Source organism: Nicotiana sylvestris, chromosome 12 (genome assembly GCF_000393655.2).
Source record: "Nicotiana sylvestris chromosome 12, ASM39365v2, whole genome shotgun sequence".
NCBI classification, from domain to species: Eukaryota; Viridiplantae; Streptophyta; class Magnoliopsida; order Solanales; family Solanaceae; genus Nicotiana; species Nicotiana sylvestris.
In genome coordinates this window covers 75,264,047-75,280,098 of record NC_091068.1, presented here as the reverse complement: position 1 = coordinate 75,280,098, position 16,052 = coordinate 75,264,047, and the positions used below count along the sequence as shown (strand labels likewise).

General features: G+C 37.6%; 1 protein-coding gene across 1 annotated transcript; it reads right to left on the bottom strand.

Moving 5' to 3' along the window:
* Positions 1–13,675: 13,675 nt before the first annotated feature.
* Positions 13,676–15,295, bottom strand: LOC138883228 (uncharacterized). The gene is made up of 2 exons (XM_070163898.1): positions 14,699–15,295; positions 13,676–13,693 (listed from the first exon to the last, which is right to left on the bottom strand). Exons 1-2 carry the CDS (start codon positions 15,293–15,295, stop codon positions 13,676–13,678), a joined length of 615 nt encoding a protein of 204 aa, XP_070019999.1.
* Positions 15,296–16,052: the final 757 nt, after the last annotated feature.

Here is a 16,052-nt window from a genome sequence, read left to right as displayed (position 1 = left end):
CTCGATTTGAGGTGCTATTAGGTACATGAGATGGAACAAAGTGGTTATGAGTCTTAGAATATTATGAATGAGAAGTGTTACCTTGAGGGAAAGTCAAAAGGAAACTGAAGAAGTTGGGTTAGCTAATTAGTAGTGATTTGGATTAGTATAGTAGAAGAAATGATCGGTTCATTTTGTATGATAGAGCTCTACTGGTATTTGGCATCAAAACTTTTGGGTTTGGCAGTCTGCGTGACTTGGTTGAGTTAGAAGGAATCAGTTCTAATGATTTGATTATGTGAAAATGGGTTCCGAAAAGTTTGTGATAGTTTGGCCACGACTTGCGGTTGATGATGTATTCTACAGGCATGGGGAGTTTGTTACGTGTAGTGATTTTGTTCTTTAGGAATAAGTTAAGTGGAAGGTTTATGGTTGATGGGATATCTATCCTACTTGTGTTTTAGAGTTTTAATGGGATTCTAGTGTTTCATATGATAGCATGGTAGATGCGGTGCACTGCGTGGAATTGTGAGTTGCAAGTACAAGGTTGCGGTTTAGTTTCGAAAGGGAAGGTCATGAGTTCTAGACAGCATGGACAATTTTAGATGTTTTAGCAAATGCTAGTACTATTTGGTATCGCTTGAGAAGTGTGTGTGTGTTAAGAGACTCATTATGTTTTGACTTGCGGATACTTGACTGATAGTACAGTAATCGCTTGGTCTTTGGATGCTGAGGTTTAGGTGCTACGTGGCACAAAAGATTTTATGATTATTTTTCACAAGATGATTGTGTATGGGTGATATGTCACTCATTTGAGCGATGGAGTAGGGATTAGATATGGAGATTCCTATATTCTTGAGATTTAGAGACTAGATGTTCTCAGAGGCAAACTATTCCTTGGGTGGGGACTGTGAAGATATGTTAAGAGTTAGTCAGCTGAATGGAGAGGTTACTATGAACTTTTGGAAGGTTATTTACCTAATTTTGGATGAGCAAAATTAATTTAGGGGCCCGTTGGTAGGCCTAACGATAATGTATATCCTACATCAGCTCGGGTTTGCTCACTTTTGCGCACAGTTTAGTCATACTTTCCTATCGATGGTATGTTGTGCTATCCATTTCTATATGGTAATGGTCATGTATTTTACGTATTTTCTGTTGATACACACGTGGTTGTTGATTGTGAACATTATGGCTCGATGGGTATTCCACGTGGATTGGTATGTTTGGACTGGGCTACGTGACACAACGGGGTTATGTTAGAATGAGATTTGTTGTGGTTATTTAGTATTTTTTCTTCTCCCTTGTGGGATCGATTAATTATATGATGTCATTGGGGGTTGTACCTATTGGATTTGTTTGATAGTTCCCTCATTTGGTTCTTTTTCCATCTTTAGTTATTTTCAAGTTATTGGTTATTGGGTATAGATTGTGTCATATATAGCTCTAGGTGGCATTAGGTGTGGCATGTCGGTCGAGCAACTTATATTGGGTGAGATGAGGTTATTGGACTTGAAAATCACGTAATCAGAATGAGATAAGGTATGTTGGAAGAGTAATGTCATCAATCAACTTGGGATTTGGCAATTGTGCTTATTGGGCGAGGGAGCTCCACGACTTATTGACTTGGAGAATGATTATGAGCTTCTACATATTTATTTCATCATTAGTAGTGTTACGAAGGTTTGTAAAGGTTTTATATGATATGAGGTATGTAATTTGCACCCTATTTGGTAATGAGCAGCTATTATAGTCTAAAGATATCACTATGAGTACATGAATTATGTGGTACATCAATGGTTAAATCTTGGGAATGGTTATGGTTTGATGCAACTTGTTGAGACTTGTAAAGTGTGTATAGGTGAGAATCGAATCTCATAGGGAATTTTGGATGTTGGTATTTGGTTCTAAGGTTTATGGATTGAGGTTGAAGAAAGCATCTTCAGTCGGGGTTCTGTTAATGGCCTTATATGGATTGTGGTGCATGGGATAACCCATGGATGTGTGTGCGATGAGTTTATGCAATGACTTGGTGACTTTAGAACAACTCTTCATATGTTCGAGGACGAACGTATATTTAAGTGGGGGAGAATGAAATGACCCGACCAGTCATTTTGAGTTTTTGCATTCTGTTCAGTAGTTTGAAAATTTGAGTAGCTTCATATGATGCATTATTACTTGCATGTATAGTTGGATTCGATGATCGAGAGGTTCAGGATTGATTTGGAAGAGAAATTTTTATTTTTGGAGCCTTAAAGTTGAAGATTGACCAATGTTTTAGTTTTGTGTAAACGGTCACGAATTCATATTGTGATGGTTCCGATAGGTTCTTATGGTGATTTTGAACTTAGACGTATGTACGATTTTGGATTTGAAGGTTTCTGGGTTGATTTGGTTCTATCTGGAAAAAGTTAGAAATTTGAAGGTTTAAGAAATTCATATATTTTACCGGGAGTTGACTTTGATGATATCGGGGTTTGGATTGTTGTTCGGAAGCTGGAATAGACTCTATTTTTCATTTTTACTTGTGTACAAAGTTTGGGTTCATTCCAGATTGGCTAGGCTTGAATCAGATGCTTGGTTTGAAGCTTATGAACTTAAGATAATGATCTTGGTTGTTGATTCTTGGTTTTGATGATATTCATGATTTTTTGAGCTCTCGGATAAGGTTTCATTAGGTATCGGGACTTGTTGGCATGCTTGGATAGGGGAGGGGGCTCGGGTGTATTTCAGATGTGTTTCAGACCATTTATCTCATGTTTGCATTGTTGGTGTCGCCTGTGAACTATGTTTGTAGGAGTACCATTGCATTCGCGAATAAGGGAGTTCACTGGAGGAGTTTAGTTCTCTACGTTCACGATGGGTGTTTGTTGGGTATGGGTACTTTTCCTCCTCGCATTCATGGCAAGGTGGTCACGTTCGCAGTGACTTGCTCACTACATTTGCGAGGATGTGTCGCATTTACGTTGGAGAGATGGGAGCCGGAGGAATTTCCTCCATGTTCGCGGAATCTTAGCCGCATTCGCGAAGGCTTGGCATCTTTGGTCATCACATACGCGAGGTGTGTGCCACGAACACAGTGTATTTTGGGAAGCGATCATCTTTGTGCTTCGTGATCGCGAAGGATAACTCTGGAAAGATTATAGAAGTTGTACTGGATAGTATTGTGTTTTCTATTCCAAACTTGTATTTAGTATTATTAGTGGCTCATGTACTTGTGACACCAGATTCTGGGGATAGTCTTAGAGAACGATGGTTGTACATCTATTATACATTTATGCTATTTCACCGTTATTATTATTATTATTAATGAATCTTAAATGGTAAAATGCTTTAGTTGTTGTGCTAATGTTGGCTTGCCTAGAAAGTGGATGTTAGGCACCATCTCGACCCCATAGTTAGGATTTTGGGTCGTGACCTGCACATTGTGTGCAGATCTTGGAGATGAGCTGCTATGAATGACGAAGGCTAGCATTTTAGATATGCATGCGGTCCAGATATAAGCTACCACTTGTTCTTGGTAGTTTAGTATTTGTACTTCTATTTATGTACATTCAAACAGATATTGTATTTATTCTTCGAACCAACTTTGTAAATCTAAATCTTAGTGGCTCATAAATTGTACTATCAATTCTTAGGGTATTTGTATAGATATTCATCGTCATATTTATTGTTATTGATGATATTTCATTTGAGTTGTATTATTCATTGTTTGGCTTACCTAACATGTTGAGATTATGTGTCATCAAGACTAAGTGGGACATTGAGTCGTGACACTTCTGTTGCAATCGTTATGAAAAAATGGGCTTCATGGGTATTTAATGTCCAGATTTGGGATTTAAGCTCATCTCACCATTTTTGGTACAAGGGAGATTTTTGAAGAGATTTCACCTGATTCTTGTGGGTAAGTATTCTTAACTTGATAATAATTATATATCATGAATACGCACAAAGTTTAGCACTTAAATTATAGAATTTGAAGGTAGAAAATAGGTATTTTAACTTGAAAGAAAAAGTACTTTTAAGCATTTGAACATCGATTTGGACTTAAATTAAGAATCTAATTATATAGTTGAATTGCGGAGGTTATGGATTACCAAAATTTAACTTTTTTTGGGGTTTGACCGCGTGAGCAAAGGTTGGCTTTAGTTGATGTTTGTTAACCTGTTCAAGAACGAATCTCTTCTTATGGAATTTAGTCCTATAACTATATTTGACCTTGTTAGTTACTTTCTGACTAGATTATGGACGTTTGAAAGCTTCAGAGCAAGGTAAAGAGATATTTGAAGATTGAAGCTTATTCAGATAGAGGTATGTAGGTATCTGGATTAACCTCGACTTGAGGAAATTTTCCTAAAACAAACTTATTTTCTATGTGCTACGTATTTGAAGGTAACATATATGAGAGGTTAAGAGCATTGATGCGGATACTATGTGCCTTCTTTATTGGGATACTTTAGGTACTTAATGCCATGTATGTGTTATATGATCTCTTCTTGTCGCATAACTCCTTTAGCATCTTTTCAATGTTGTATGTATGTAATCTCGGATTACATACTTTGTTGATAGTCATGCTTTCTACGTATGCAACTTCATCTGCATAAATGATTATGATACATTGAGATTGGATATGATTATCGCACGTTGAGATTGATCACCGGTAATGTGCAAGTTTGTTAAACATTTGGATAGTTTCAGTTTGTTATGAAGTTTGAGCCTTTATTACATTATAGACTTTTGTGATGTGTTTTTTATGAATGCTACTTTATGAATATTCCTTATATATTGTTTGACACATTAGCATATGCATTGATCAGGATATGTGAGAAAGCATGTGATATCATGCTTTGGTTGTGCATATTTTATTCACGGTTTCTTATGATTTGTCTATTATTGCGTTTATGAATTGCACTGGTAATGAGAAGTGAGTATCTTTTATCAAAAACCTCGCCACTACGTGAGTTTAAATTTAATACTTACTGAGTACTCACGTAGATTATTATATGCATATTTTACTTTTGCACGCTTTTGTGCAGATACTGATCCTGGTACTAAAGGGAGCTTAGGAGCTGTTATTGGAGACCCAAGGTTAAGCTACTTGATTGGTACAGATCCTTAGCGTCACCTTCTATCATCCATTACTACTATGTATTATTTTTTAGATAGTGATGTATTATGAGGCATTATTGTCTAATATTTCTAATAGCTCATGACATCGTATTAGTAGCCATTTCCCATGACCCCTTGGATTCACCACATGGCATCCTGGCAAGCCTCCCAAAGCCTAGAGCCATGGATAGTCCCGTGCTCTTGACCGCACTAAGTGACAAGCGCGCCTGTGCCTATGTCTTCCCATCAATAGCTCTCGCCAATGCCCAGTCACAGGAAAATTTACGCCCATGGCAGGCTGCGCCCTAGTGCGTTCCCATTGTCAACGCAATCGATCCATGCCATGCGGCTAGCGCAGTGCGCGCAAACCCCGATGCTAAAGACAAGGTTACCTCCAACAAACCTGCTTTTACCTTGTAGCAATATAAGTCATTTTTGTTGTAAATATAGAGTAGTTCTACTTCCTGTATTTTCATTATGATTCTCTAGCTTATTTATTCAAGTCATGCAACTTTGGTTTATTTTTTTAAGCATTATTAGGGGGATCAAGTAGTCAAACTTTCAAGCAAGCAAACAATTCTATGTATTGGTGTCTCTCCCCTTTGACACCTTGTTGCCTTTTTCTAATAGCTTTCATTAATGCAATCAAGCTTTCTTTCATTCTCTTTCTCTTTTCGGTTCTACAAATTCTCTTGACATCAATTTTCCCGTACGACACTAATAGTCTCATCTAGCGTATAGAGGGGACCCCAATTGGCAAAGAGTAACCACACAGACATCGGTTACTTAGCCTCATGTTGCCCTTCTAATACATCTCAAGAACAGTTGGTATCAGAGCATAGGATCAACATCGGACAAGGGAACACATTGTCATTGCCATCATTTCTGACTAGGGTGATTCATGGGAATCGCATTGCAATCCTTGAAGAGACGGTTAATATATTACGATCCATCACGAGTAGGTTCCTGGTCTAAGAACCAAACTAGTAAAAAGGTTGGATGACCTGGACTACAGGATGCGACGGGCCGAAGGAGACATTGCAAACATCAGCCGCGACTTTAAAGGAGACGGCAAACGATAGCCACAAAGGCGGCAAAAATTTTCAAGAAATTCGAGAGGCTCCAACAAGAGCGGACCGAGGATTTAGCCAATAGGGAACAAGAGGCATACTTGGTGATTTCTATACAGTAACCATAGATAACTTGATGGACCAGCTCAATGTTGTCAACATTGCTTTACAAGGCCTACTCCGTGGAGGCAGAAACCACATTGGGGGTGCTGTGAACCATGCCCATGTTCCACAAAAGCTTAAAATCCCTGAATCGAAGCCCTATAATAAGGCTCAAAATGCCAAAGAAATAAAGAACTTCATATTTGACATCTAACAATACTTCGATGCCATGGGTGAGTTAGAAGAAGCAAAAAAGGTAGTAATTGCTACCATATATCTTCAGTGTGGCGCTATACTATGGTAGCGGGTGAAATACGAAGCCATCAGGGCATGTAAAGATACTCTTGAGACATAGGGAGACCTGAAGGCAGCCATACACTTACAGTTCTTCCCTAAAAATGTTGAGTACAATATGTGGAGAAAGCTTTGGGATCTCCGCCAGACCAAGTCAGTCCGATATTACGTGTGTGAATTCTCCGCAGTTATGCTAAACATACACGATGTAGTGGACAAAGAGAAACTCATCACATTCCTAGAAAGTTTGAAATCTTATGCCCGTGTAGAGCTACAAAGACAAAGGGTAGATACTTTACTTAAGGCGATCCAAGTAGCAGAACGCCAAGGGGACTACAAAGTTGATGCTCGAAAGGACAAGCCTCAACCACTTGTCCGAGGAGGATACAAAGGGGCCCAGTCTAGCAATGGTGGTGGCCCAAGAAAAAGTGGAGGAGATCGGAATCTAAGACTCCTTCCTTAGGCAGCAATAGTGTTGCATCTCACAAAAATGATTAGGGGAAGAAGCCCCCTTCAGAATGTCATCATTGCGGGTAACCGCATTAAAACAATGAATGCCCACAGGCACAAATGAATGCCAATCAAACTTTTGATATGGTTCGGATGATGATGATGACCATGCTGACCTGACAGAACCAATAGGTGCCTTCAACACACTTGTTTTCTCTATTTCTAAGGCCTTAGTGGGAACTAGTGTCGGCATCTGTAAGAAGAAGGACCGATGCCCAACCACCAAAAAAGGAAAATGGAGGCGGATGAGAATCCTCTTCTTGACCAAGAGAAGACCCTAATGTTCGTCGAAATGAAAGTTAATGGCAAGTCCATTCGTGCGATAATAGACATGGGCGCTACTCACAATTACCTAGACTCAAATTAGTTAGAGCTCCATGGTCTAGTCGTAGGAAAGGGCAGAGGTCATATCAAGGCTATCAACTCACCGCCTCAGCCAATGGGTGGAATAGCCAAAGGAGTGCCAATGAAGTTGGGTACTTTTGTAGGAAAATTCAACTTGCGTGTGGTGATCATAAATGACTTCAAATAGATAGGTGGATTGGAATTCATGAGGCAACATAACACCATTCTTGTACCTTATGCATACATGCTGTCATACCTCCTTTTTTACCTACACCCCCGGAAGGCGTATAATGGAGTTTTTTCCAACATAAAGTGACAATCGAAATGGGATTATTTATTAAAAATTCAGAGTCGCCACTTGGGATAATTTATGGTGTCCCAAGTCACCGGTTTAAATCCCGAATCGAGGAAAAGATTGACTCTATTTTACAGTCCGCGAACACAGAAATCCGGGTAAGGAATTCTGTTAATCTGGGAGAAGGTGTTAGGCATTCCCGAGTTCCGTGGTTCTAGCACGGTCGCTCAACTGTTGTATTTGGCCTATTTACTTGATTTTAATACATGTTTTAGCCTATTGTTCAATTTTAACTTTATAACCGCTTTTATTTAATAATTATTTTTTAGGAAAAAGATTCAACGTCATCTAAAATACGTCTCGAACCACGTCACATAAATGCACCCCCTGGTCTACGACACATTTTTATCTAACGTTGTTGAGATTTGGATTTGGGTCACATAAATGCGCACCCGAGTTTAGGAAAACTAGTTTTTAAATAGCGCGCCTAGAGCAACTATGCATTCGCAAATTTGCGAGGTCCATGAAAATTCAACTAAATGGCACGCCTCGGTTTCTAAAGATTCAAAATTAATTAAACGAGGGCCATGGGTTTTGAGATTTTATTTGGCTCATAGAAACATAACAAAATGAAAGCAGTAGTAGTCTTCTACAACCCAAGCCTCCTTTCTTAATTAATCCTAAAGCTCACGTATCTTAGCAATCCAATTGGTCAAACTCTATTCTTTCTAAATTAATTCAAAAACAGAAATTTCCATAAATTTACATCAAAATCAATCACATGATAATAAAGATGACATTAACACACAGAAAAGCTTAAGAAAATATGTTCATTCACGGCACAATCATGATAATGAAAGAGAGAAATGGACCTTTTATTGATGCCCGAAATCCGGAAATTGCAACTCAATCGGGCTAAACAAAGCAACAATCTTTGGACCAAAACACCAAAATTATAAATCGGAACCCAAACGAGACTTCAATTAAACGACAAACCAAACCTCTAAAAATCTGACAACTTGAATTGAGTAAAGAAATATGGTTACGCAGCCTCAAAAGAGAAACCAACGATCAGTGGATTAATTGAAACTTGAGGCAATCATTGCTTGTATATGGTTGGAATTATAAGGCTTAGAAGTGAGAGAGAATTCCAATTTCCACTCCTTGTTGTATTTTAAATATTGGTATTCCTCCAATTTGCTTCCAACGCTAGTATCAGAAACTAAGATTCGAACGAGCGGGCGTTCAAATCGAGAGAAGGAAGTCAATTTTTACGGATAATTTGCAGATTTCATCTGCTAAGAGGCAACGTTGAACAGCGTAGAAAATGAGCTGCCATTTTTTGTTTTTTCTCTAGGTCTAGGTCTAGGAATTGAAAACTTAGGTAGGGTTTCTATAATTGGGTATTTTATATGAAAGTGGGAAGGGATGATGGCCATTGGATTAGAAGGAAATAGATAGCTATGATTAAATCTTTCACTTAAATGGGCTAATGGGTTGGGAAGAATGAGCTGAGGGTAATTGGGTTGGACCATGTCTTTTTGTATCTCAAATTTGGGTTAAGAAGACTCCAAAAATTATTATTCAAAACCATAGCTAAATTCCTTTAATATAAGATAACTATACTACATGATCCAAAAACAAATTGTAATTAATTAAACTAAACTATATTAAAATATGAAACTATTATATATATATTTTTTTATATTTTTTCAAGATTACATAAAGGTAAAAATAATGTACTATTTTTGTATTTTTTTTATTTAAATTTACGAAAGATATGTAAACTAAAATATTTTTGTAATTTTTATTTTTTGTGACGAAATAAAGTAAAAGAGTCAAAATTATTTAAAATATCGAGGTTAGTCCTAAATTAAATATTTTATGCTAAAATAGGTGAAATTTCGGGGAGGATCAAAAATCACATGTCTACAGCTGCCCCTCTTTGACCGGAAATGCGAAGTATTTTCAGACAAAGAATGATTAGATAGATTTTTTGACCCGACCCTTATTTATGGAGACCAAAACTAAGAGAAAGGAAGATAATGTGACCGAGCCCTGGTATCTGAGCTGCCTACATATCCTTAGCTATAAAAGAATCAGACCACATGTAGTTCAGAGGTGAATGAGGTGATGGAGTATGCCGAGGTGGAGAGCCGATTGAGGTGCCGTTTCGCCGAGGTTCCGGTCCGCAGTCCTGATGTTACATCAAAAATCAAAATATAAAAAAGACTAGATAAGCCTACCAACTACGAGTTACAAGATTCCTATCTATAAGTTTTCTGAAGCTTGATCTTGAGTCTTGAGTGGTTCTTCATGCAGACTTTAGATTTGAACCTTGACGCTTGCTAGTTGCAGGTGCTAGTTCGTTCTTCTTCAGCTTTTTAGACCAAAAAGGGACATGCAGAGCTTGTGACCTCAGCCCTGTCTTGAGCAGCTCACATCTTTCATTAACTTCTGCATTTGGATTCACTTCTTATCTTTTTTTTTTCTTTTTATTCTGGATTGTGACTAATTTGTGATGATCATCTTGGACTGCTGACTCACATTCTTGACGCGAGCTTCTTTTGTTGCTGACCTGAATTGCATTCTTAATTGAATTCCCTTTTTTTTCAAGTGAGCGCCTGATTGCTGAACTTGAACCGTCTTCTCTTGTTACTTGACAATGTTTTCCCTTGCACCTTGAACCATTTTCCCTTGAAACTTGAACTGTCTTCCTTCAAAACTACTTTTCCTTGAAACTTGAGTTTTCTTCCCTTGTTCTCCAGGTGGGCGCCTGATTACAACAAAACAGACAAAACAAAAGAAATTTTTTCTGCCCCAGTTTGCACTAGGAAGATTTGTGAGTTGTTAGCAAAATTGTAAACCACTTGTACTATTGATGCAATGATGAGAGTAAACTAAAGAATAGACTAGGAAAACTATAAACTAAGCTTGACTAAAGTAAAGACTGACACTATTCTCCAGGAGGGGCCCCCCTGGTTTCAGGAAAATTAAATATTAATAATCTTAAGAAAACTAAAAATTGACCCCTTTTTTTTCAAATCCAGACTTCCTTTTTTTCAAATTATCCTAGGAGAAAATTCGTCAGACTAGGTTTTCTATCTTAGGAGAAAGATTCATCAAACTAAGACGTTTATCCTAGGAGAAAATTCATTAGACTGAGTCTTTTTTTTCTCTTTTTTTTGGTATCTTAGGAGAAAGATTCATCAGACTAAGAATTTGATCATAGTAGAAAATTCATCAGACTAGGTTTTCTATTTTAGGAGAAAAATTCATCAGACTAAGACGTTTATCCTGGGAGAAAATTCATCAGACTAGGTCCTTTGTATTTCTCTTTTTTTTTCGGTATCTTAGGAGAAAGATTCACCAGACTAAGAATTTGATCCTAGGAGAAAATTCATCAGACTAAGTTTTCTATCTTAGGAGAAAAATTCATCAGACTAAGATTTTGATCCTAGGAGAAAGTTCATCAGACTAAGTATTTTTATCTTAGGAGAAAAATTCATCAGACTAAGATTTTGATCCTAGGAGAAGATTCATCAAACTAGGCCTATTTTTGTTATCTTAGGAGAAAGATTCATCAGACTAAGATTTCTATCCTAGGAGAAAATTCATCAGACTAGGTTTTCTATCTTAGGAGAAAAATTCATCAGACTAGGATTTTGATCCTAGGGGAAAGTTCATCCGACTAGGTATTTTTATCTTAGGAGAAAAATTCATCAGACTATGATTTTGATCCTAGAAGAAGATTCATCAGACTAGGTCTAATTTTGTTATCTTAGGAGAAATATTCATCAAACTAAGATATTGGGTGAAAAATCCATCAGACTAGGACTTTTATCTTAGGAGGAAAGATGCGAAGATCAATGGCAAGATTTTATGCATAATTAGCAAGACAAATAAAGACAAAGAGTTGAGAAACTTCCCTTTGTCGACTCTTCTCATCTTTTCTTTTTCTTCTCTTTTTTTGTTGTTGTTGTTTTTTTTTTCTTTTTTTTTCTTTTTTTTTTCTCTTTTTGAATCACTTTCCTTGCACCGCTTTGTTCCTGTTTCATACAAAGAAAAATTTGTTAGTTTTGAAAATGGTGGTCGGTTTGTGGCCTTGAGTCTTAGGCAGCTTGGCTTCTGCTCAATCAGCTTAAGTCGATCTCAAAAGACCTTTGTTCTGCACCAACTCTGATTGTTTAATACCGGTACCATTTGTATTTGCAGCTCAAATAGCCTTATCCCAATTGGAGATCTTTGCTTAGGTGACCTTTTCCAATATCTTGAATGACTTCCTGCTTTTGAGCAATTTGTCTGTTGGAGAGAATCACCAGTTATCTTTGCTTGCTCCAAGTAGGCTGACAAGAGTCTTTAAAGGGAGCCTTTGCATGAACCCTCAAGGCATGTTGACAATAATAACTGAGTGCTGGCCAAATTTGCTTTATGCAATTGAAAAGCTGGTAGCAGATTTTGAAATCTTTTCTTGCTTATTTTGACAAGGACTGACTCAGAGGGAAGGATACAAATGATGCAAAGAAATAATATTGACAAGAAATGTCCATGTCGGGAAGGATAAAAGGAAGGTTTTTTTTTTCAATAACTAGCCTTAATGATCATGACATGCATTTTGGACTTAACGGCCTGATCTATCAAACTAATCCAATCTTCTCTTTTGCCATTCTTATGAGCTTTGAAGTCGGGCTTGTTCGTGCCAATTCTTTGAATCAGCTTCGCGACTCACTTTCGACTAGTGGTGCCCCGAGGGGTTTTCACCAACAAGTCTCTCTCATTTATTCATCTATGTTTACCGTCCTCTTACAGTGCCCGTGAGGGTTTCCACTAATAAGACTCTCTCATTTTTTTTCTTTTTATTTCCCTTTTTGTGAGAAACTCGACGGTGTTCTACGTCATGTGACAACTATTGCTCATTGAATGCTTCTCTTGGCATTCTTGAAGGCATATCAGGAGGTCTTTATTTGGAAGGATTTTGGATAGGGTTGGAAAGAAAGGACGTCATAAGGCTCAAAATAAACTCAAAGTAAAGGGGATTGTGGACTTACAACCCTTGGAATCGACTCTTTCAAAAGTGAAATAAAATCTCTGCCCTAGTTTCAGCTATTGGGGATATTTTGGGATTTTTCTCTTTTTTTTTTGAATTCTTATTTGGCTGGACCGAACCGTGAGGCTGCCTACATATCCTCTTTTTTAAGGAATCAGGTCGAACGTAGTTCAAACATCTAACCTAAACTATTTTTCATCTTTCTTTCTGTTTCTCTTTTTTCTTTTTTCTTTTTTTCTTTTTTCCTTTTTTTTCTTTTTTCTTTTTTTTTGTTTGCCCCAGCTTTTATTTTTTAGGGCATAGACCTTTGACAATTCTCTTTTTTTCTCTCTAAACTTTCTAAGAATTACCCCAGTTTGTACTCTTGGGACATGGATTTATTTTTCTTTTTTTTTGTACTCTAAACTTGATTCCAAAAGAGGGTAGTCAAAGAAAAATAACACAGGTTCAAAAGGGGTAGCAAAGGATATAAAGTGTTTGGGTAGCAGAAAAAGGGCCTCCCAACCTCGAGAACGTCAAACATGGTATCTTTTCGCTATCACAACATTGAGGAACATGTCTATCTTCTTGGTGTGCCGTGGTCACAAGACATTTTTTCACCCCTTAGTGACAAACTTTCCAACAAACTTCAATTGATTAAACATCCTCAAGCCCGTTCTTCACAATGATTTGAAAGTGAATTTAACTCGACATTAGTTCCAAAGTATTCCAACTCTTTACTCATCCTCAAATGTATTTTTTTTAGTTATTCAATTCCAGATTAAATCAGTTTCTAAGATCTGGCCAAAATTTCCGCATGCATGTCATGTCATTAGAACTAGCGACAAAAGAACTAGGAACAGAATGACTCAAAAGGACAAACTGTATTTTATTGAGTAAAGGATGAAAGGGTTTTACAACTAAACAAGCAACCCAAAATACGAGTTACAATCCTAATATAACCTGAATAATGAAAATAGCAACAGAACAGACAAACAAGACTCGCACAAATAGAATGGAGGGATAGAAGGGTTTGACTCAATAAAACAAATAAAATATGGATCACAACCCTGAAATAACCCAGATAATAGAAAAAACATCAAAACGAACTACCAAGATTCCTTCCTAGTGAGGAGGGAATGACTTTTCAATTGCTAGGCTTGACATTTAGCCACAAATTTGCTCATCAGAATCAGCAGTGCCTTCTCCAATTTCAAAATTATTAACTTCAGTTAGAAAATTCTCGAGAGGATTCTCATACTACCTATCACCACACATCATCCCCACAAAGTGTGCATCATCATGTGCAGGTAAAGGATTCTGCGCGATATTCTTGGTGTCACTGTCTTGGATCACAATCAGATTCTCCTGGATCATCCTTTCTATTTCTCTTTTCAAATCCTGACAGCTTTCAACATTGTGCCCCTAGGCATTGGAATGGTATTCACACCTTTTAGAAGGGTCAAAGCTTCTCGCACATGGGTCCACATGATTCGAAGGAATAAGTGCAATCATGTCATAATACTTTAACTTCTCAAATAAGCTTGCATAGGACTCTCCTTTTGGTGTAAAATTATCTTTCAACCTTTGTTCCCCTTTATACCTCTGGCTGGGATGTGGGTTATAGGGCACCTGAAAATTTTGTGGAGGCTGTTGGAGATTTCGTGATGCTCGTGCTCGCCTTCTGGGGTATTTTGGTGGCTAGACAACATACTGAGGTGGAGCGATAGAGTATTAAGGGTTCTGGGGTGGATAATACTGCTCAGGGGAGTCATGGAAAACTTGAGGAGGCTGCTCATACCTTCGAGATGTTCTCCTGGGACCTCTTCTCGACCCTGATGTCATCATGATTTTTTCAACCTTCTCATTTGTGTCGCTAAAATTATCAGATTCAACCCGGACAGCCTGAGTTGCAGCTTTAAAAACTGCTTGACTTATAATTTTGCCTATCTTAAGACCATTCTCTACCATTTCTCCCATTTTGATTGCTTCCGAGAAGGATTTGGCAATTGTGGACATCATATTTTTAAAGCAATCTGGCTCTTGCGCTTGAAGGAAGACATTGATTAGCTCATGGTCATCTATGGGTGGCTTAACTCGAGCTGCTTGCTCTCTCCAATTAATGACATATTCCCTGAAACTTTCACTTGGTTTCTTCTTCAGGTTTGAAAGGGAAATGCGGTTTAGGGCAATGTTGATGTTGTATTGGAACTGATTGACAAAGGCCTGTGCCATGTCATTCCAGACGTACCAGCGAGATGTGTCTTGATCCAAAAACCTTTCGGATGCTACTCTCGTAAGGCTTTCCCCAAAATAAGCCATCAGCAATTTTTCGTTTCTTTCCGCACCTCTCAGTTGATTGCAATACCTTTTCAGGTGGGTTGTGGGATCTCCATGTCTATCATACTTTTCAAATTTGGGAGTCTTGAAACCAGGCGGCAAGTGGACATCGGGGAACATACATAGATATTTGAAGGTAACCCTCTTTTGACCTGCCAACCCTTGCATGTTTGTAAACCGTTGTTCTAAGGTTTTTACTCTTCGGGTCATTTCTTCCTGTACCATCTTTCGGGCAGGTTTCTCAATGTTTGCAGGAAGATCAAACGAGTACGAGTGGTACTTAGGAGAGTGGTATTGCTCTTGCTGTGTAGCAAATTGTGACTCATGACGAGGCTGTCCTTGACCACTTGCCCATGCTTGACACATTTCGGTCATTTGCTGTTTCAACATTCTATTTTTCTCAAACACAGTAGACTCTTGTTGAACCCTCTGACCCGGAGTCTCTTGAGCACTTGTAACAACTTCGATGTCAGTTATCATTTATCATTGGATCTTGTGTTTCCAGCTCACCACAAACCGACCACCTCAACTTTTTCACAATTCAAAACAAAACATGTTAGAATGGACTCAGCCAGTCCTTATTATTATCAATATTTTTCACTTTTGTTTTTTTCATTTCTTTTTAATGGTGATCGAACCTGATGTGGGTTGCCTACGTATCATGTGGGAACATGAATCAGATCTTGCATAGTTCGGGTAGATCATGAATAAAGTAAATAAACTAACTTTTTTTTTTGAATTTTTGAATTTTTTATTTTATTATTTTGAAAGAATGACTTATAAAGAAGAAAGAGAGTATTTTTGGGATTTTGATTTTTCTTCAAAAATTTTGCAAAGAAAGACTTCTAAAGAAAAGAGATATTTTTTGAATATAGTCCTTTTCATTTTTGAAATTTCGAAGAAAAACTTCTAAAGAAAGAAGAAAATATTTTTGAATTTTTGGACTTTTATTTTAAAATTATGAAAGAAAGACTTCTAAAGA

Excerpts from the sequence above, each read along its gene's own strand:
- LOC138883228 (XM_070163898.1), bottom strand. The coding sequence starts at position 15,295 with ATGGTACAGGAAGAAATGACCCGAAGAGTAAAAACCTTAGAACAACGG.